Source organism: Schistocerca piceifrons, chromosome 8, assembly GCF_021461385.2.
Source record: "Schistocerca piceifrons isolate TAMUIC-IGC-003096 chromosome 8, iqSchPice1.1, whole genome shotgun sequence".
NCBI lineage: Eukaryota > Metazoa > Arthropoda > Insecta > Orthoptera > Acrididae > Schistocerca > Schistocerca piceifrons.
In genome coordinates, this window is record NC_060145.1 from 84,296,110 (window position 1) to 84,317,378 (window position 21,269).

General features: G+C 45.9%; 1 protein-coding gene across 1 annotated transcript in view; it reads left to right on the forward strand.

The window, feature by feature from the left end:
- LOC124712088 (somatomedin-B and thrombospondin type-1 domain-containing protein-like) overlaps positions 1–21,269 on the forward strand; it is a 317,554-nt gene that overhangs the window by 281,249 nt on the left and 15,036 nt on the right. Inside the window, exon 3 of the mRNA XM_047242384.1 lies at positions 2,907–2,983. Within this exon, the coding sequence (XP_047098340.1) occupies positions 2,907–2,983 (77 nt within the window). The remainder of the gene's footprint in view (positions 1–2,906; positions 2,984–21,269) is intronic.

The following is a 21,269-nucleotide window of genomic DNA, read 5'->3' on the forward strand; positions in this document are numbered from 1 at the left end:
AACACCGACTGAGGACTAATAGTAGATAATATTGTTAATAGGGTTTGCTACTAATGCTGGTGTTGCTGCTTCTACCGCCAATAATAATAATGATGATGGTAATAATAATAATACTAATTGTGATTATTGTTATTATTATTGTGGTTATCGTTAAATAATTAGCAGCAGTAGCAACAGCAGTAGTAATACTACAAACCCTAACAATAGTATTAGCCCTTTGTAGTCCTTAGCCGATATTTTTATTCACATTTTCATTAGATGGATTCAAATGAAAAAATTGATTACTAGAAAAATATTGGGTGCAATACAAACTACGTATGTTTGGAAAATCAGAAGTAACTAGGAGATCTACGAAAATATAAAGTATTAGAAGCGATAGCACTGCGTAGATTTATCGTCATTGGACGCCTCTACCGAATGAGTAAAAAAACAGGCCAGCGAAGCAGATATTCTTATTTCAGAAATAAGAAATCGATGATAGCCTACAAGGAAGTGCTGAAAAGTAACACCTCCAATTTTTTGTGTGTGAAAACTCTTAACATTCTGCATCTTTCTTCTTCATATCTGTATACTTATTTTTCGACATCGTCATCCTGGTGAGGAACACATTTCTGCCAACGAGAGACCAGTTTATTGATACCGTCACTGTAGAATGTCTGACTTTGTTGACTCAGCCACAACCTCACCTCTGCTTCTCCAGCTGCATAATTATCAAAGTGGTGTCCTCCAAAGTGTTCTTTAAGTTTAGGAAACAGATGAGAATCGGATGGCACCAAGTAGAGACTGTACGAAGGTCGATCGATGGCAGTGAACGCAAGGCGTGGGATTGATGCATATGTGTGTGTTGTGGAATTGTCCATGTGTGGACGAATTCTTCTAATTCGTACTTCTAGTTTTCTGAGGCTCTCGCAGTACCTTGCATTTTGACTTGAATTCCAAATGCACCACAACCTGAACATCACAGAACACTGTGAGAATGACTACCTGCTGATGGCATGGTCCTGCAGAGGCGTCGATGAGCCTTTTTGACGGAAATAGTTCGATGCTCTCCTGTTTTCGGGGTCAAAATAGTGAACGCATCTTTCATCCTATGTTGATAAGGAACACGTCGCTCCCACACTCAAAAAGCAAGAGAAATGGGTGACGGATGTCCAGTCTCCCCTGTTTCATTTCAGAAGTGAGCATTCGAGGCACCCACCGTGCGCAGAGATTTTTGTGTACCGCATTGATGGCGTGTAAATGCTCTCGTCATATGCTACACTTGCCTGAGAGCTGTGTCTGTGTTATCCGACGATTTTCTCTGACGCGTTCATGGGCCCGATTCCGATGAGTCGGTTGCCGTTCGTAATCGTCTACTCCGTGCTCTGCCACACAGGTTACGCTTAACGCCCGTTCATTAGGAGCACGACAACCGAACTTCGAACATTACTGATGTCGATACAATCACCATCGTACGTAGCTTTGATTCCTCTACGGATTTCAGTTGGAGACGCTTTTTCTGTAGTTAGAGACTCGATTACAACCCGATGTTTCTCACGCACCGATGCAGCTACGTAACGCACCGCCATGTTTCACGCTACAATTCGAAGCCCTCTAGCGTAAGGGGGTCCCAGGTTGGGTTAGCGAAGCGTAAAATTCGATTTAGTACTATGCATGACTCGTAACAGAAATACTTTTTTTTTTTTTTAATGGTAAAGTACTAAATTTAGAAGTGTTTCAAGGCAGAAGGAGTGACGGTTACTCACATTAAGCGGGAAATCCGGGTTCGATTCCGGGCCTGGCGCAAAATTTTCCCCCTTATCTATGATACATTTCAGTGCCAAGATATGGCTAACGTCAATAATACCTTTGAAGGCAGCGCGGAGTGGCTGAGTGGTTTGAGGCGCCATGTCACGGATTGCGTGGCCCCTCCCGCCGGAAGTTCGAGTCCTCCCTCGGGCAAGGCTGTGTGTGTTGTTATTACCGTAAGGTCGGTTAAGTTTGTCTCAATAGTGTGTAAGTCTAGGGACCTATGACTTCAGCAGTTTGGTCCCTTAGGAATTCACACACATTTCAAACCTTTGAACAAGAAATGAATCATCTTATAATTTCTTCCCTCTTGTACAATGCCTTCAACACTTGTGACTACCTCTTCTGCGTCGATCTTGGAAAATAAAATCTGTTTCTTGAAGTATTAGCAAATTATAGCAAACATAATTCAAAATGTTTCGAGATCTACACGCATCTTCCTTGTAAATGACAACGTTCTCCGTCTCATGGCTGTCCCTGATATCTTCCAAACTTCTCTTTCCGCCAGTACTAAAACAGTTTCCCAATACACAAATACATTACTTTTCATAAGTCAACTAATCGTTCACATCCAGTCGTCTTAACACTTTCGATTCCTGTTGTTAGACTGACTCTACTCATCAACTGTTTCTCTTATGCTCACAAATTTTTGTTACACGGATAAAATATTCACTGATGGAGAAGTGTCTAGAAATACACAGAGCTTACATTTATAAATTGAAAATAATATTACTACACAAATATCTTTTTTTTCTGTACACATGGCTACCTATAAAGACACTGAAAATACAAAACAAGAAAAGGACATATATACAATTTTGAAACATATTCTGCGGAATATTGAACTGTTGAGGAGGCTTTCGCCTATTCATTGAAGCATCTGAAATATGGCCAGCACAGAGAATGTGATGGAGTACGAAGCCTAACACCAAATGGATAGCATACCTTTGTTTCAAGCTACATTTACTATATGGCTACGTAGTCCAGTCTCTCTAATGTAAATATGAGCGCTCACCACTTTGAAGAACGGTTAAGAATTCCGTACAGTATGCGTGTTAGTAGAAGTTTGTTTGTACGCGAGGATGTCGTTCCTTGATGCCACTGTTGTCTTGTTGCAGGTACTGCGTGCAGTTTGAAGTTCTGAAGGCTTCCAAGGCATGCCGCAAGGAGACCAGCTACTCGTCTCTGAGAGAAGGTAAGTTCCGGTTGTTCTCTGAACACAGTAACAGTGACTATATTGGTTTTAACTCTTTCTGAATAATTACAATGCATTTGGGAGGCAATATCGCATCCTCAGGTAATTTAGATGTTCGCCAACTCCGACCATAGCTTAAGTCTTTCTGAATAGTTCGTCCCTAAATACGAATAAAACAGTTTATTGCGCTACTTACTGATTGTTTTTACCTACGCGTTTCGATGGTTCACACTATCATCTTCAGCTGGAGAACTGCGTTGTGTTCCTGGTATTTGTGTAGAGCACAGGCGCCTTTTCACAGCAGCACACAAAATGCTGCTAAGCAGGTTATGTTTCCTGTTTTTGTTGATGAGGAAACTGATTTAAAGTTTAAAAAAATGAATTTGTAAGAGTAAAGTGTATTTGCAACAGGAGTGGAATCGAAAAGACGATGCATACTTCTATTTGTTGTATGTACTCCTCACTCATGTGTAAACGTAACCTCTGAGATGTGAAACATCTTTGTCTGAAGTAATCCAAACATAATGTACAACGAAGAGCAACAAATAGCAGTATGCCGCATATTTACGATTCTACTTCACTTGTAAGCACACTTTACTATTAAAAACATATGTTTTTTAACTTTGTCATGTTCCATAACCAATTTTACTACCAGAAATAGGCGAAATATATACTGCAGTTTTCTTTGTTATTTTTTTTTTTTTTTTTGGTTGGTCTGCTGCTGTGGGAAAAAGTGTGAACCACCGAAACGCATAGTGGGAATATAAACAATGTCTGACGCACTAAACAGCTTTAACTATATTACGTCTTTAATACGAAAAGAGTGAATGTTTACAGTTGATGCTTAACAAACTCCACTGGCAGACGTTACAAGAGAGACGTTGTGCATCACGGAGAGATTTACTACTGAAACTTCGGGACAGCATTTCTCAAGAGGTGTCGGACAACGTAGTGCTTCCCCCCACATACATCTCGAGTATTGACCACTAGGAGAAAATTCTAGAAATTAGAGCCAATTCAGAGGCTTACCGACAATCATTCTTCCCACGCACTATTCGAGGGTGGGACAGGGTTGGAGGGATCGGGTAGTGGTAAGGAGAGTACCCTTCACCACACATCATTAGGTGGCTTGCAGAGTATGATGTAGATGTAGAGTGGAGATGGTCATTAGCGACTGAAACTAATTATCTGATTACAAATAAAAATTGTGAACCAAGACCGGAATTAAATAAATCAAACCCTCTCGATTATAGAATTACGGCTTCTTTCCCAACTTTGATGTTGAGCAAGTCTTTATTTGTCGTTGTGCTATTCTTTTGGCTCCATCGTCGTTTCTCTGTTTATCCTTAAATTACACTGCCTGATAAACACAGAAAAGCAAAAACTTGAGGCACACAGAACAGTACGACGAAAAGAAACGAAACTTCACGAGATGATTACAGCGTTGATTCAGATTTAGAGAACTTGGCAGTATGAGCCCACTTATCAGCAGGACACGCCATCGTACTCGGTACGGATGCACGCACTGATTGAGTCCTACAACTCTTGTATCAGTTCGCTGATATCCTGTTCCGTGACAGTGAAACCGAAGTGACGTCTGAGCTAGTGCCAGACTTGTTCTATAGGAATACCAGCGTCCTGCAGATGCTTTGTTGAAACACGTACCAGACGTGGACGAATATTTTCCTGTTGAAAAATGGCAACGCAGTACTGTCTACATCTGTATACGGTCAGCTGGTCGATTCACGATTCCTACCCGATAGTACGGACCACGGGATATTATATGTCCTGCTTCCATTCTTCCTGTGGTCTCTACTGTAAAGTGTCTGGTAGGCCATGCTGCACCGCCTGTGGCTGTGTACACAGTGATGTTGGATATGGGACCACCCCTTTTGATAGGCGCTCTGACGTCATCGTTGGCGTAGTTGTCCATTGACAGGGATGCCATATTCTGTGCAGATAAAGTTCGTACGGGCACCTATTGACATTTGGTGTGATTGTATCGTAGATACTCCGCAAGCCACTGTATGGTGTGTGGCGGAGGGTACCATGTTCCATTACTAGTCATGTCCTTGCCTGTTTCACTCGGAAATACAGCGAGGGAAAGGCGACTGTCTCTATACACCACTGGCCATTAAATTTGCTACACCACGAAGATGACGTGCTACAGACGCGAAATTTAACCGACAGGAAGAAGATGCTGTGATATGCAAATGATTAGCTTTTCAGAGCACTCACACAAGGTTGGCGCCGGTGGCGACACCTACAACGTGCTGACATGAGGAGGAGAAATGCGTACCATCTCGTTTCCGACTTTGATAAAGTAGCCTATCGCGATTGCGGTTGCCGTTTATCGTATCGCGACATTGCTGCTCGCGTTGGTCGAGATCCAATGACTGTTAGCAGAATATGTAATCGGTGGGTTCAGGAAGGTAATACGGAACCCCGTGCTGGATCCCAACGGCCTCGTATCGTTATCAGTCGAGATGACAGATATCTTATACATATGGCTGTAACGGACCGTGCAGCCACGTCTCGATCCCTGAGTCAACAGATGGGGATGTTTGCAGGGTAACAACCATCTGCACGAACAGTTCGACGACGTTTGCAGGAGCATGGAATATCAGCTCGGAGACCATGGCTGCGATTACCCTTGATGCTGCATCACAGACAGGAGCGCCTGCGATGGTGTACTCAACGACGAACCTGGGTCCACGAATGGCAAACGCCATTTTTTCGGATGAATCCAGGTTCTGTTACAGTATCATGATGGTCGCATCCGTGTTGGCGACATCGCGGTGAACGCACATTGGAAGCGTGTTTTCGTCATCGCCATACTGGCGTATTGTCCGGCGTGATGGTGTGGAGTTGCATTGGTTAAACGTCTCGGTCACCTCTTGTTCGCATTGACGGCACTTTGAACAGTGGACATTACATTTCAGATGTGTTACGACCCGTGACTCTACTCTTCATTCGATCCCTGCGGAACCGCGCGACTGCTACGGTCGCAGGTTCGAATCCTGCCTCGGGCATGGATGTGTGTGATGTCCTTAGTTTAGTTAGGTTTAAGTAGTTCTAAGTTCTAGGGGACTGATGACCACAGATGTTAAGTCCCATAGTGCTCAGAGCCATTTGAACCAGCCGATCCCTGCGAAACCCTACATTACAGCATGATAATGCACGGCGGCATGTTCCAGGTCCTGTACGCGCCTTTCTAGATACAGAAAATGTTCGACTGCTGCCCTGGACAGCACGTTCTCCAGATCTCTCACCAACTGAAAACGTCTGGTCAATGGTGGCAGAGCAACTAGCTCGTCACAATTTGCCAGTCACTACTCTTGATGAACTGTGGTATCGTGTTGAAGCTGCATGGGCAGCTGTACCTGTACACGCCATGCAAGCTCTGTTTGACTCAATGCCCAGGCGTATCAAGGCCGTTATTACGGCCAGAGGTGGTTGTTCTGGGTACTGATTTCTCAGGATCTATGCACCCAAATTGCGTGAAGATGTAATCACATGTCAGTTGTAGTATAATATATTTGTCCAATGAATACCCGTTTATGATCTGCATTTCTTCTTGGTGTAGCAATTTTAATGGCCAGTAGTGTATGTGTCCTGCTTCCATTCTTCCTGTGGTCTCCACTGCAAAATGTCTGGTAGGCCATACTGCACCGCCTGTGGCAGCGTACACAGTGATGGTGTATGTGGGACTACACAGCAGACACCACCCCGTTTGAGAAGCGCTCTGATGTCATCGTTGGGGTAGCGGTCCATTGACAGGGATGCCATCTTCCGTGAAGCACAAGTTTGTACGGGCATCTATTGACATTTTGTATGACTGTATCGTAGATACTCCGCAAGCCACCGTATGGTTGGTAGCGGAGGGTACCCTGTTCCACTACTAGTCATTCCCTGTCCTGTTTCACTCGCAAAAACAGCGCGGGAAAAGCGACTGTTTGTATTTTCATATGAGCCTTGATTTCTCGTATCTTATCTTCGTGGTACTTATGCGCAATGTATGTTGGCGGCAGTAGAATCGTTCGGCAGTCAGCTTCAAATGCCGGTTCTCTAAATTTTCTGAGTAGTTGCAGCAAGCCTGTCGCGTCAGGTTTGACACATGAAGACGCAGTAAGTCCCTGACATATCGTTGCACCGTCGGAGTTCCCTCAGTAACACCAGCAGTGATCCTAATCTCACACGTGATGGCCATCTATACCAAGACGCCAGGAGTAACACCGCTGCTTTCATCCAAAATATTGGAAGAACGGAACCTCACGTCATGTCGCCTCCGTACTCGTCGACGATAGTCGTCCGGTGTTATGCAGAACCGCGATTCATCGCTGGACAGAATGCGACGCCTTTCACGAACAGTCCAAACTCCACAGTCACGGCACCGCACCAGACACAGCCGTTCTTGAGTTAAGGGCAGCCTACGCATGGGATGATAGCTCCCTAGTGCGCCTGCTGCAAGTCTCCGACACAGAATATTGCAGGCATCCATTAGTTTTTCTCCGTTGGCTGACGCAGGATTACGATGTGCCCCTGTTCTCAATATGGCGTTTCTCCCTTATAATGGTCAGAACCTCGGCGATGAGTAAGCCTGTGCTCTCGTCCCTGTGCAGGCCAACATCAGGCCACCGTAACAGCAGGCCAACATCAGGGCATCGTAACAGCAGGCCAACATCAGGCCACCGTAACAGCAGGCCAACATCAGGCCACTGTAACAGCAGGTCAACATCAGGCCATCGTAACAGCAGGCCAACATCAGGCCACCATAACAGCAGGCCAACATCAGGACACCGTAACAGCAGGCCAACATCAGGCCACCGTGACAGCAGGCCAACATCAGGCCACTGTCACAGCAGGTCAACATCAGGCCATCGTAACAGCAGGCCAACATCAGGCCACCGTAACAGCAGGCCAACATCAGGACACCGTAACAGCAGGCCAACATCAGGCCACCGTAACAGCAAATTCCCAAAAAACTCCTCGTACTTGTTGTGACTATAAAATTTCACAGCTTCAATGGACGTTATTAAAGCACTTATCACTTTCGTAAACACTACATTTTTGAGATATAACTACATGGTCCAATCACATTAATGTGACCACCGCCTTTGTTCGACGTCAGCGTGCAATAACGACTCATAGACGAAAGGTGGCAGCACTAGGAGTAACATTTTCCGAGGATGCAGACAACAGTGCAGTCATTGTGTTCGTGGGCAAACGAAGCGGTTTACCTGATGTCCAAAAAGGGCGGGCTCATTGGCAAAGGGTGGAAGTCTTTTCGAAACTTCTTAAGTTTGCAAGCAGTAGCGTACCGTGTCAAAATGGTGCATCACGGGCCACAAATGACAGGGGTGAGCGACAGCTGCAGAGATGTGTACGGGTGAATAGACGTGCAGCTGTTGAGCATCTGACCGCCCAGATGGACCAAGGGGCTACCAACAGTGTCTCACGAACGACCGTTCAGCGAAATTTGCTGCGTATGGGGATCCGCATGAGGCGCCTGATTCATGCACCCACGCTGACTGCTGTTCATAGGTTGGAATTTGCACGCCATTACCGCAGCTGGACTTGCACTGAGTGGCGACAGGTTTCTTTTTCCCGTGTTGGTGTGTAACGGCGTGAAACGTCTGAAAACAAACACCGTGCAGCAATCGCCGGAAGGGTCAAGGCCGCAGGAGGGAGCGTTATGGACTGTAGAATGTGTTCGTGGCATACTCTGCGTGATTTCTTCATTCTGGAATGGATAATGGATCAACACAAGTACGAATCGGTCTCTGGAGACTATGGCAATACATGCAGTTTGTTTTTCTTCTGCACGATAGCACCACAATAGTGCAACGTGTCACACAGCTCTTAGTGTACGTGCGTCTCCGAAGAGCACCAGCATGAGTTTATCATGCTCCCATGGCCACCAAACTCCTCATCGGCCTATTCGCGCCGTAGATCCTCAACCAAGAACTCTAGTGCAGTTGACCTTGGTATTGGAGCCGCCATGGATTCATATCCCCGACGATACCTTCCAGAACCTTTCTGACTTACAGCGGTCCGCGCTACCAGTGGATTTTGACACATGTCACATTCAAGTGACAGGGTAGCGTAGTTCTCTGGTGTCATTTTATCTGGTACTATCAATTTCCTTTTCACATCGTCATATGTTACAGAAAAAATGGTTGGTTCAAATGGCTCTGAGCACTATGCGACTTAACTTCTGAGGTTATCAGTCGCCTAGAACTTAGAGCTAATTAAACCTAACTAACCTAAGGACATCACACACAGCCATGCTCGAGGCAGGATTCGAACCTGTGACCGTAGCGGTCGCTAGGTTCCAGACTGTAGCACCTAGAACAGCACGGCCACTCCGGACGGCTATATTAAAGATCTTTCCCTGTATTTAGAATCTTCTTTTTTCATTCTGGATCGTGTGAATTCCGCGGTCGTTAATGCTACACTCATGCTCATAAATCAAGGATAACGCTGTTACATTGTGAAACAACACTCTGGTGGGCGGTTTGCGTGTTTAAATCACCTCGGGGTATGACCATGTGGTGCACTTGACCTGCGGTCGTCGCAGGGTGGTGCTGGCAGCAGTCCACATACGCAGAGGTGTTTTGGTACATGTCAGAGTGCGGTGCAGCGAGTAAGTGTGCAGACGTTTTCAGACGTGCTAATGGTGACTGTGTGTTGAAAATGGCTCAAAAAACATATATTGATGACGTTATGAGGGGTAGAATACTAGGGCGACCGGAGGCTGGTCAAACACAGTAGGTCGTAGCACAGGCCCTCCGTGTGCCACAAAGTGTGATCTCAAGATTATGGCAACGATTCCAGCAGACAGGAAACGTGTCCAGGCGCTAAGGTACGGGACGTTCACAGTGTGAACACCACAAGAAGACCGATATCTCACCATCACTGCCCGCTGACGGCCACAGAGTACTGCAGGTAGCCTCGCTCGGGACTTTACCGCAGCCACTGGGACAGTTGTCTCGACACCCCGTCTATAGACGACTGAACAGACATAGTTTATTCGCCCGGAGAGCTGCAAGGTGCATTCCACTGACCCCTGGTCACAGGAGAGCCCGTAAAGCCTGGTGTCAAGAACACAGTACATGGTCATTGAAACAGTGGTCCGAGGTCATGTTCACGAACGAGTCCAGGTATAGTCTGAACAGTGATTCTCGCCGGGTTTTCATCTGGCGTGTACCGGAAACCAGATACCAACCCCTGAATGTCCTTGAAAGGGACCTCTATGGAGGTCGTAGTTTGGTGGTGTAGGGTGGTATTATGATTGGTGCACGTACACCCCTGCGTGTCTTTGACAGAGGAACTGTAACAGGTCAGGTGTATCGGGACGTCATTTAGCACCAGAATTTCCGCCTTTTCAGGGTGCTGTGGGTCCCATCATCCTCCTTATGGATGATGGCGCACGGCCCCACTGAGCTGCCATCGTGGAGGAGTACCTTGAAACAGAATATATCGGGTGAATGGAGTGGCCTGCCTGTTCTCCAGACCTAAACCCGATCGAGCACGTCTGGGATGCTCTCGGTCGACGTACCACTGCACGTCTTCAAACCCCTAGGACACTTTAGGAGCTCCAACAGGCACTGGTGCAAGAATGGGACGCTATACCCCAGCAGCTGCTCGATCACCTGATCCAGAGTATGCCAACGCGTTGTGCGGCCTGTGTACGCGTGCATAGTGATCATATCCCATATTGACGTCGGGGTACAAGCGCAGGAAACAGTGGCGTTTTGTAGCACATGTGTTTCGGGACGGTTTTCTCAACTTATCACGAATACCGTGGACTTGCAGATCTGTGTCGTATGTGTTTCCTATGTGTCTATGCCATTAGCTACAATTTTGTGTAGTGCCACGTTGTGTGGCACCACATTGTGCAATTATCCTTAATTTATGAGCATGAGTGTAGTTAGTGAATGACGCAACCATAGCAGAAAGCTCATTTTCGTTTATTTTCCGCTTCGTTTCACTGCTCAAAGATTCAGCCTGCGGAATATCTCATGCCCTTTCATTAGCGGCTGGAAATGATTAACGCTGTCATGAAGTTGTCATGAAATCCAGGAAACGAGAAGAGAAGAGACTATCTACAGCAAATAATCTTGATCACGTTGAGCCCACAGCTGGTATTAATGTTAAAGATTAATGAAAACAGCCTTAGCTACATTTTTACACATTTATTGTGTTACGACCTGTTTCGTTTCTTCGAACAACCTCCAGGTTGTCGATATGTGTTGAAGTCGAGACATAGACGGTCTGGTAGTCGTATGTAATGTTACAGACCGCCACACCGCCTTCACTTCAGGGCAACTCGGCAACCTTGCTATGTTCAAAGACACGAAACCGATCGTAATATAAAAAATGTGAAAAAAGATACAGCTGAGGTAGGTTTCATTAACAATTATGTACATTGCTAGAAAGGCAAAAGTAAGGAAGTAAAGTATAACTATACAATGGAGGAACAGGGAGGTCTTTCACTGGCAAAATTTTTCTGCTAATCGGATTTCTTAATATTGTAACGTTCACAACCATTTTTGGATTGAAAAATAACGCTTTTTATGAAATTCATTAGACACATCTGAAGGTGCTTTATTATTACTACTGGTTTCGGTTAATAACCACTACCGCAGTGTAAAAATTATTTTTTACATATAAGGGGCACTCAAATGGAAACGACACACATGCAAAAAAGTGGGTGAACTGTTTATTCCCTCAGAAGTAACTGTCATAACTGTTAACAAACATTTTCCGTTATGAGAAAAAACGGTCAACACCTTCATACAAAAATGTTTGCAGCTTCCTACGGACCCAAGATTGTAGACAGGCGTCCATCTCTTCGTCCGAAGCAAATCGACAGCCACGTACGTCTTCCTTTAGGGCACCCAAAATACGGAATACGCGTGGGAAAAAAAGTGGAACTGAATGGAGGATGTGTAAGGGCTTCCCAGCGGAAATTTTGTAACGTAGTCGAAACAATCTTGGCAACATGTAGGCCCGACCACATTGCTTCGGAGAAGAGGTGCATGCCTGGGTACAATTATGGTTCAGTACGCAACCGAAAACATTTTTTCGTAAAGGCATCGACTGTTTTGTTTCAAAGTGAGATACACTGAGATGATAAAAATCATGGGATAGCGATCAGATTGCCAGACGTTGGTAGTATTGCGTATACAAGCTATAAAAGGGCAATGCGGAGCTGTCATTTGTACTCAGATGGGTCATGCGAAGGCGGATTCTGATTATGATCACACGACGGGAGCCGGCCACGGTGGCCGAGCGGTTCTGGGCGCTTCAGTCCGGACCAGCCTGACTGCTACAGTCGCAGGTTGGAATCCTGCCTCAGCCATGGATGTGTGTGATGTCCTTAGGTTAGTTAGGTTTAAGTAGTTCTAAGTTCTAGTGGACTGATGACCTCAGATGTTAAGTCCCATAGTGCTCAGAGCCATTTGAACCATTTGAGCACGACGGGAATTAAGAGACTTCTAACACGGAATGGTGGTTGGAGCTAGACCCATGGGATATTCCACTTCGGAAATAGTTAGGGAAGTCACTATTCCGAGGTCCACAGTGTCAAGAGTGTACCGAGGAAACAACATTTCACGCATTACCTCCACTGCGGACAACATAGTGGCCGACGGCCTTCACTTAATGACCGAGAGCAGCGACATTTGCATATAGTTTCCAGTGCTAACAGACAAGCAGCACAGCTTGAAATAACCGCTGAAATCAAGGTGGGACGTACGACGAGAGTATCAGTTAGGACAGTGCTGCGAAATTTGGGCTTGGGGTGGTGTGGCTGTGGATGACCGACCCTAGTGCCTCTGCTAACAACACGACATAGCCTGCAGCGCCCAACCTGGGCACGTGGCCATATCGATTGGACCTTGACAGCTGGAAAGCCGTGTCGTGGTTTGATCAGATGCGATGTCGGTTGGTAAGAGCTGATGGTGAGGTTCGAGTGTGGCGCAGAACTCATTCAACCATGGACTCAGGTTATCAATAAGCCATGTGCAAGCTGTTGGTGGCTGCATAATAGTGTGGACTGTATTTACAAGGACTGGGCCCTCTGGTCCAACTAAACAGATCATTGACTGGAAGTGGTTATGTTCGGCTACTAGGAGACTTCATGTGCGCAAACAGCGATGGAACTTCCAGCATGAAATTTTCACTCTGCAGCGGAGTGTGTGCTGATATGAAACTTCCTTGCAGATCGAAACTCGAACTCGGGACCTTTGCCTTTCGCGGGCAAGTGGTCTACCGACTGAGCTATCTAAGCACTACTCACGATCCGTCCTCACAGCTTCAGTTCCGCCACTACTTCGTCTCTTACCTTCCAAACTATACAGAAGCTCTCCTGCGAACCTTGCAGAACTAGCACGCCCGGAAGAAAGGATATTGCGGAGACATGGCTTTGCCACAGCCTGGGGGATGTTTTCAACGATGGAACTTTTCTGGATGAAAATGCCTCATGTAACGGGGCCACAATTGTTCTAGACTTGTTTGAAGAACATTCTGGACAAATCGAGTGAATTATTTGGCCATCCAGATCGCCTGACATGAATCGCATCGAACGTTTATGGGACATAATCGAGAGATCAGATCGTTCACAAAATCCTGCATCGAAAACACTTTTACAATTGCGGACTGTTGAAGAGGCAACGTGGTTCAATATTTCTGCAGGGGACTTCCAACGGCTAGTTGACTACATCCCAAGTCGAGCAGCTGCACTACACTGGGCATGTTATTATGAGGTATCCCATAACTTTTGTCACCTCATGTATTAACAGTTATGGGGATTACATCTACATCTACACGATTACTCTGCAATTCACATTTAACTGCTTGGCAGAGGGTTCATCGAACCAAAATCATACTATCTCTCTACCATTCCACTCCCGAAAAGCGCGCGGGAAAAACAAACACCTAAACCTTTCTCTTCGAGATCTGATTTCTCTTATTTTATTTTGAAGATCATTCCTACCTATGAAGGTTGGGCTCAACAAAATATTTTCACATTCGGAAGAGAAAGTTGGTGGCTGAAATTTCGTAAATAGATCACGCCGCGACGAAAAACGTCTTTGCTTTAATGAATTCCATCCCAACTAGCGTATCATATCTGCCACACTCTCTCCCCTATTACGTGATAATACAAAACGAGCTGCCCTTTTTTGCACCCTTTCGATGTCCTCCGTTAATCCCACCTGGTAAGGATCCCACACCGCGCAGCAATATTCTAACATAGGACGAACGAGTGTAGTGTAAGCTGTCTCTTTAGTGGACTTGTTGCATCTTCTAAGTGTCCTGCCAATGAAACGCAACCTTTGGCTCGCCTTCCCCACGATATTATCTATGTGGTCTTTCCAACTGAAGTTGTTCGTAATTTTAACACCCAGGTACTTACTTGAATTGACAGCCTTGAGAATTGTACTATTTATCGAGTAATCGAATTCCAGCGGATTTCTTTTGGAAATCATGTGGATCACCTCACACTTTTCGCTATTTAGCGTCAACTGCCACCTGCAACACCATACAGCAATCTTTTCTAAATCGCTTTGCAACTGATACTGGTCTTCGGATGACCTTACTAGACGGTAAATTACAGCATCATCTGCGAACAACCTAAGAGAACTGCTCAGATTGTCACCCAGGTCATTTATACAGATCAGGAACAGAAGAGGTCCCAGGACGCTTCCCTCGGGAACACCTGATATCACTTCAGTTTTACTCGATGATTTGCCGTCTATTACTACGAACTGCGACCTTCCTGACAGGAAATCACGAATCCAGTCGCACAACTGAGACGATACCCCATAGGCCCGCAGCTTAATTAGAAGTCGCTTGTGAGGAACGGTGTCAAAAGCTTTCCGGAAATCTAGAAATACGGAATCAACTTGAGATCCCCTGTCGATAGCGGCCAGTACTTCGTGCGAATAAAGAGCTAGCTGCGTTGCACAAGAACGATGTTTTCTGAAACCATGCTGATTACGTATCAATAGATCGTTTCCTTCGCGGTGAAATAAGGAAATAAGGAAACTTTTTTTTTTGGTCAACAGTCTGCTGACTGGTTTGATGCGGCCCGCCACAAATTCCTTTCCTGTGCTAACCTTTTCATCTCAGAGTAGCACTTGCAACCTACGTCCTCAATTATTTGCTTGGCGTATTCCAATCTCTGTCTTCCTCTACACTTTTTGCCCTCTACGGCTCCCTCTAGTACCATGGAAGTCATTCCCTCATGTCTTAGCAGATGTCCTATCATCCTGTCCCTTCTCCTTATCAGTGTTTTCCACATATTCCTTTCCTCTCCGATTCTGCGTAGAGCCTCCTCACTCCGTACCCTATCAGTCCACCTAATTTTCAACATTCGTCTATAGCACCACATCTGAAATGCTTCGATTCTCTTCTGTTCCGGTTTTCCCGCAGTCCATGTTTCACTACCATACAATGATGTACTCCAGACGTACATCCTCAGAAATTTCGTCCTCAAGTTAAGGCCGGTATTTGATATTAGTAGACTTCTCTTGGCCAGAAATGCCTTTTTTGCCATAGCGAGTCTGCCTTTGATGTCCGCCTTGCTCCGTCCGTCATCGGTTATTTTACTGCCTAGGTAGCAGAATTCCTTAACTTCATTGGCTTCGTGACCATCAATCCTGATGTTAAGTTTCTCGCTGTTCTCATTTCTACTACTTCTCATTACCTTCGTCTTTCTCTGATTTACTCTCAAACCATACTGTGTATTCATTAGACTGTTCATTCCGTTCAGCAGATCATTTAATTCTTCTTCACTTTCACTCAGGATAGCAATGTCATCAGCGAATCGTATCATTGATATCCTTTCACCTTGTATTTTAATTCCACTCCTGAACCTTTCTTTTATTTCCATCATTGCTTCCTCGATGTACAGATTGAAGAGTAGGGGCGAAAGGCTACAGCCTTGTCTTACACCCTTCTTAATACGAGCACTTCGTTCTTGATCGTTCACTCTTATTATTCCCTCTTGGTTGTTGTACATATAGTATATGACCCTTCTCTCCCTATAGCTTACCCCTACTTTTTTCAGAATCTCGAACAGCTTGCACCATTTTATATTGTCGAACGCTTTCTCCGGGTCGACAAATCCTATGAAAGTGTCTTGATTTTTCTTTAGCCTTGCTTGCGCATTCTCAATTATCTTTTCCATTCTTCTGTTTATTATTCTTGTAAGCAGCTTCGATGCATGAGCTGTTAAGCTGATTGTGCGATAATTCTCAAACTTGTCAGCTCTTGCCGTCTTCGGAATTGTGTGGATGATGCTTTTCCGAAAGTCAGGTGGTACATCGCCAGACTCATATATTCTACACACCAACGTGAATAGTCGTTTTGTTGCCACTTCCCCCAATGATTTTAGAAATTCTGATGGAATGTTATCTATCCCTTCTGCCTTATTTGACCGTAAGTGCTCCAAAGCTCCTTTAAATTTCGATTCTAATACTGGGTTCCCTATCTCTTCTAAATCGACTCCTGTTTCTTCTTCTATCACATCAGATAAATCTTCACCCTGATAGAGGCTTTCAATGTATTCTTTCCACCTATCTGCTCTCTCCTCTGCATTTAACAGTGGAATTCCCGTTGCACTCTTAATGTTACCACCGTTGCTTTTAATGTCACCAAAGGTTGTTTTGACTTTCCTGTATTCTGAGTCTGTGCTTCCGACAATCATATCTTTTTCAATGTCTTCACATTTTTCCTGCAGCCATTTCGTCTTAGCTTCCCTGCACTTTCTATTTATTTCATTCATCAGCGACTTGTATTTCTGTATTCCTGATTTTCCGGAACATGTTTGTCCTTCCACCTTTCATCAATCAACTGAAGTATTTCTTCTGTTACCCATGGTTTCTTCGCAGCTACCTTCTTTGTACCTATGTTTTCCTTCCCAACTTCTGTGATGGCCCGTTTTAGAAATGTCCATTCATAGGGAAACTACTGAACGTTAAAGGACGAGACAGGCCCGTTAAAGAACCAGAGAGGCTTCTTTACTCAAGAGGTGATGAGTCAGATGTAAAAGCACAGTTATTGTTCAAATGGCTCTGAGCACTATGGGACTTAACATCTGTGGTCATCAGTCCCCTAGAACTTAGAACTACTTAAACCTAACTAACCTAAGGACATCACACACATCCATGCCCGAGGCAGGATTCGAACCTGCGACCGTAGCTGTCACGCGGTTCCAGACTGAAGCGCCTTTAACCGCACGGCCAGAACGGCCGGCAAAAGCACAGTTATAAATGCACTTGAAAACAGAAAAGGTCTCATTTCCAGTATCGGGCATGTACACTGCAGATTACCCTTTTAGATGCAAAATTTCAGCCACAACTTTTTCCGGACTGCTGATTTTTCATTATTTTATTGTTGTAACTGAGTGTCAGAACTGGTTACAAATATTTTGCACACAAACTCGGTATGACAATTGTTTCAAATGTTGCCACTAGGTAGTAAGCCAGACAGTTGTAAGAGTTTTCGTTGGCTGGCGCGGGTGAATGCCTTTCGGAGCTCGGGGAATGGGCTGCCGCCCATAATTGAGATTCCCCGGGCGCGTCCGCGGCATTCATCAAAGCGCCGGCGGCGTCGGACCGCGAGTTTGCCGGAGTTCCTCCGCCCCGTCGCGACCACTTTTCCTTTCGGCGCCTTCCGCGGCCGCCTCTGCAGGCCCGGCCAATCTTTCCCCTCACGCTCCATTAGGTGCCCGCGCGGGACCCGATAGCGCACTCGACGGCCCAGTCGACTCGCGCTTCTAGTCGACTCCCACGAGTCGATAATCGCGTCCCGTCACGCAGTCTATTGACGCGGCGCGGCCAATAAGCCGTGCCCAATAAGCTGCGACCTCCAGGGCCGGTCACGCCAGCTGCTCGCGGCCACTCGAATACCGGAAAGTGGCAGCCGCCATATGGTCGCCACAATTTTCTGTTGCATATACGTCAGTTGTATAGGATTATGTGAATACATGATGTCATTCGGACATGTCTGGAACAACAGACATCACAAATCGTATACCTGATTCACCTTGATGGGCAATGAATCGACAACCTTCAGTGCGGATGTACAGTCGTGGACAAAACGAGCGAGACCCCTCGCCTTTCCGTTATGCTGATCTGCACAGCTTTAAAGTCTGCTACACAGCGTAACAGGCGTGAAATTGAAAAACTATCCGAAATTTGTCAGACTGTTTTCAATCACGTGTAAGACTATATTAATGCTGATTAGTGTGTAAAACACAACACGTAAATACACTCCTGGAAATTGAAATAAGAACACCGTGAATTCATTGTCCCAGGAAGGGTAAACTTTATTGACACATTCCTGGGGTCAGATACATCACATGATCACACTGACTGAACCACAGGCACATAGACACAGGCAACAGAGCATGCACAATGTCGGCACTAGCACAGTGTATATCCACCTTTCGCAGCAATGCAGGCTGCTATTCTCCCATGGAGACGATCGTAGAGATGCTGGATGTAGTCCTGTGGAACGGCTTGCCATGCCATTTCCACCTGACGCCTCAGTTGGACCAGCGTTCGTGCTGGACGTGCAGACCGCGTGAGACGACGCTTCATCCAGTCCCAAACATGCTCAATGGGGCACAGATCCGGAGATCTTGCTGGCCAGGGTAGTTGACTTACACCTTCTAGAGCACGTTGGGTGGCACGGGATACATGCGGACGTGCATTGTCCTGTTGGAACAGCAAGTTCCCTTGCCGGTCTAGGAATGGTAGAACGATGGGTTCGATGACGGTTTGGATGTACCGTGCACTATTCAGTGTCCCCTCGACGATCACCAGTGGTGTACGGCCAGTATAGGAGATCGCTCCCCACACCATGATGCCGGGTGTTGGCCCTGTGTGCCTCGGTCGTATGCAGTCCTGATTGTGGCGCACACCTGCACGGCGCCAAACACGCATACGACCATCATTGGCACCAAGGCAGAAGCGACTCTCATCGCTGAAGACGACACGTCTCCATTCGTCCCTCCATTCACGCCTGTCGCGACACCACTGGAGGCGGGCTGCACGATGTTGGGGCGTGAGCGGAAGACGGCCTAACGGTGTGCGGGACCGTAGCCCAGCTTCATGGAGACGGTTGCGAATGGTCCTCGCCGATACCCCAGGAGCAACAGTGTCCCTAATTTGCTGGGAAGTGGCGGTGCGGTCCCCTACGGCACTGCGTAGGATCCTACGGTCTTGGCGTGCATCCGTGCGTCGCTGCGGTCCGGTCCCGGGTCGACGGGCACGTGCACCTTCCGCCGACCACTGGCGACAACATCGATGTACTGTGGAGACCTCACGCCCCACGTGTTGAGCAATTCGGCGGTACGTCCACCCGGCCTCCCGCATGCCCACTATACGCCCTCGCTCAAAGTCCGTCAACTGCACATACGGTTCACGTCCACGCTGTCGCGGCATGCTACCAGTGTTAAAGATTGCGATGGAGCTCCGTATGCCACGGCAAACTGGCTGACACTGACGGCGGCGGTGCACAAATGCTGCGCAGCTAGCGCCATTCGACGGCCAACACCGCGGTTCCTGGTGTGTCCGCTGTGCCGTGCGTGTGATCATTGCTTGTACAGCCCTCTCGCAGTGTCCGGAGCAAGTATGGTGGGTCTGACACACCGGTGTCAATGTGTTCTTTTTTCCATTTCCAGGAGTGTATAAGATATAAATGAAAGAAGAAACGCTAATTACTGTGAACTGTACTAATAAAAATTAATTTCAGCTTATCGAGATAACATAACTGTTTTAGTAGGACAAAGTACCCCATATCGTTACGAATTAGCAAAATATAATGCGAATTTGGCCGCGAAACGGTCTGTGTCAACGTTCAGACCAGTCATACTGGATTACCGTTGCTGAACTACCATGAAAGTTTGGAAATTTATCAATGTGTGAAGATTCATAACGAAATTCAGCTAAAAATCATTCAGTGTCACAGTTAAGTCAATTCAGTTATTGACTGAAGCGGAAAAAATAGGCAGTAACAAGTATGAAATTCTACAAGAGTTTTAAAGGCGCTGCAGTCTGGAACCGCAAGACCGCTACGGTCGCAGGTTCGAATCCTGCCTCGGGCATTGATGTTTGTGATGTCCTTAGGTTAGTTAGGTTTAACTAGTTCTAAGTTCTAAGGGCTAATGACCTCAGCAGTTGAGTCCCATAGTGCTCAGAGCCATTTGAACCATTTCTACAAGAGTTTCATATTGACATCCACAGGGCGCCAGTACAGAATAAAGGTACCCAAATTCGCATAATATTTTGCTAATTCGTAACGATCTGGGGTACTTTGTCTTACTGAAACACTTATATTATCTCGATATGCTGAAATTAATTTTTATTAGTGCAGTTCATAGTAATTAGCGTTTCTTCTTTCATTTATATCTTATATTTACGTGTGTTGTTTTACACACTAATCAGCATTAATATAGTCTTACATGTGATTGAAAACAGTCTGACAAAGTTCGGATAGTTTTTCAATTTCACGCCTGTACATAGTATGTTGGTAGCACTTCGTCGCCTTGCCTGTTACGCTGTGTAGCAGACGTTAAAGCTGTGCGGAGCAGCATAACGACAAGGGCGAGGGGTCTCGCTTGTTTTGTCCACGACTGTACATTTACGTTCGACCTTCAGCGCGAATCTAAAATAGGCAGCACTACCTAGGAGTGTGGGTCAGCTGGGGAGCGTGCCGATATAGTGCGCACATTTGCGATAAATACTGTGCCCGGGTGGCACAGTGGTTAACGCAGCTGTCGGAGCAGGAGATCTCAGCCTCGTACACATTTTCCCTCGTAGCTGCTGGTTTCGCATTCAGAAATGATGCAGCTGATATCATTAGTTCCTTCCTTTCCTTTCTCTCTCTCCCCCCACTCCGCCGCCATCAAAAATTATGTTATTCTACAGGAGCTGTGGGGACTCTGAACAGTTTAGCCGGGAACTACTCTATAACGTTGGTATAAACAGACACCCAAGTAGTGTTAAACACACGAAGGAGACTCTGGTAGCCGTCTACTCTGACATGGAGTTGAACTACATGCTCCCGCTTGTTGGCATCCACTATCCGGTTTCACGTAGAATGGAGAAGATGCATTGCGGAACAGACTTAATGAAACATCTAAAATGCAACTGTGTAAGAATATACAGAAATAAAATGAAAAAAAAGGTTCAAAAATTTTGTGAAATGATTTCTGTGAAAGTAAGAGGTAAAGTAGATTAGAGAAAATTTTGATGCACCTTGCAATTGT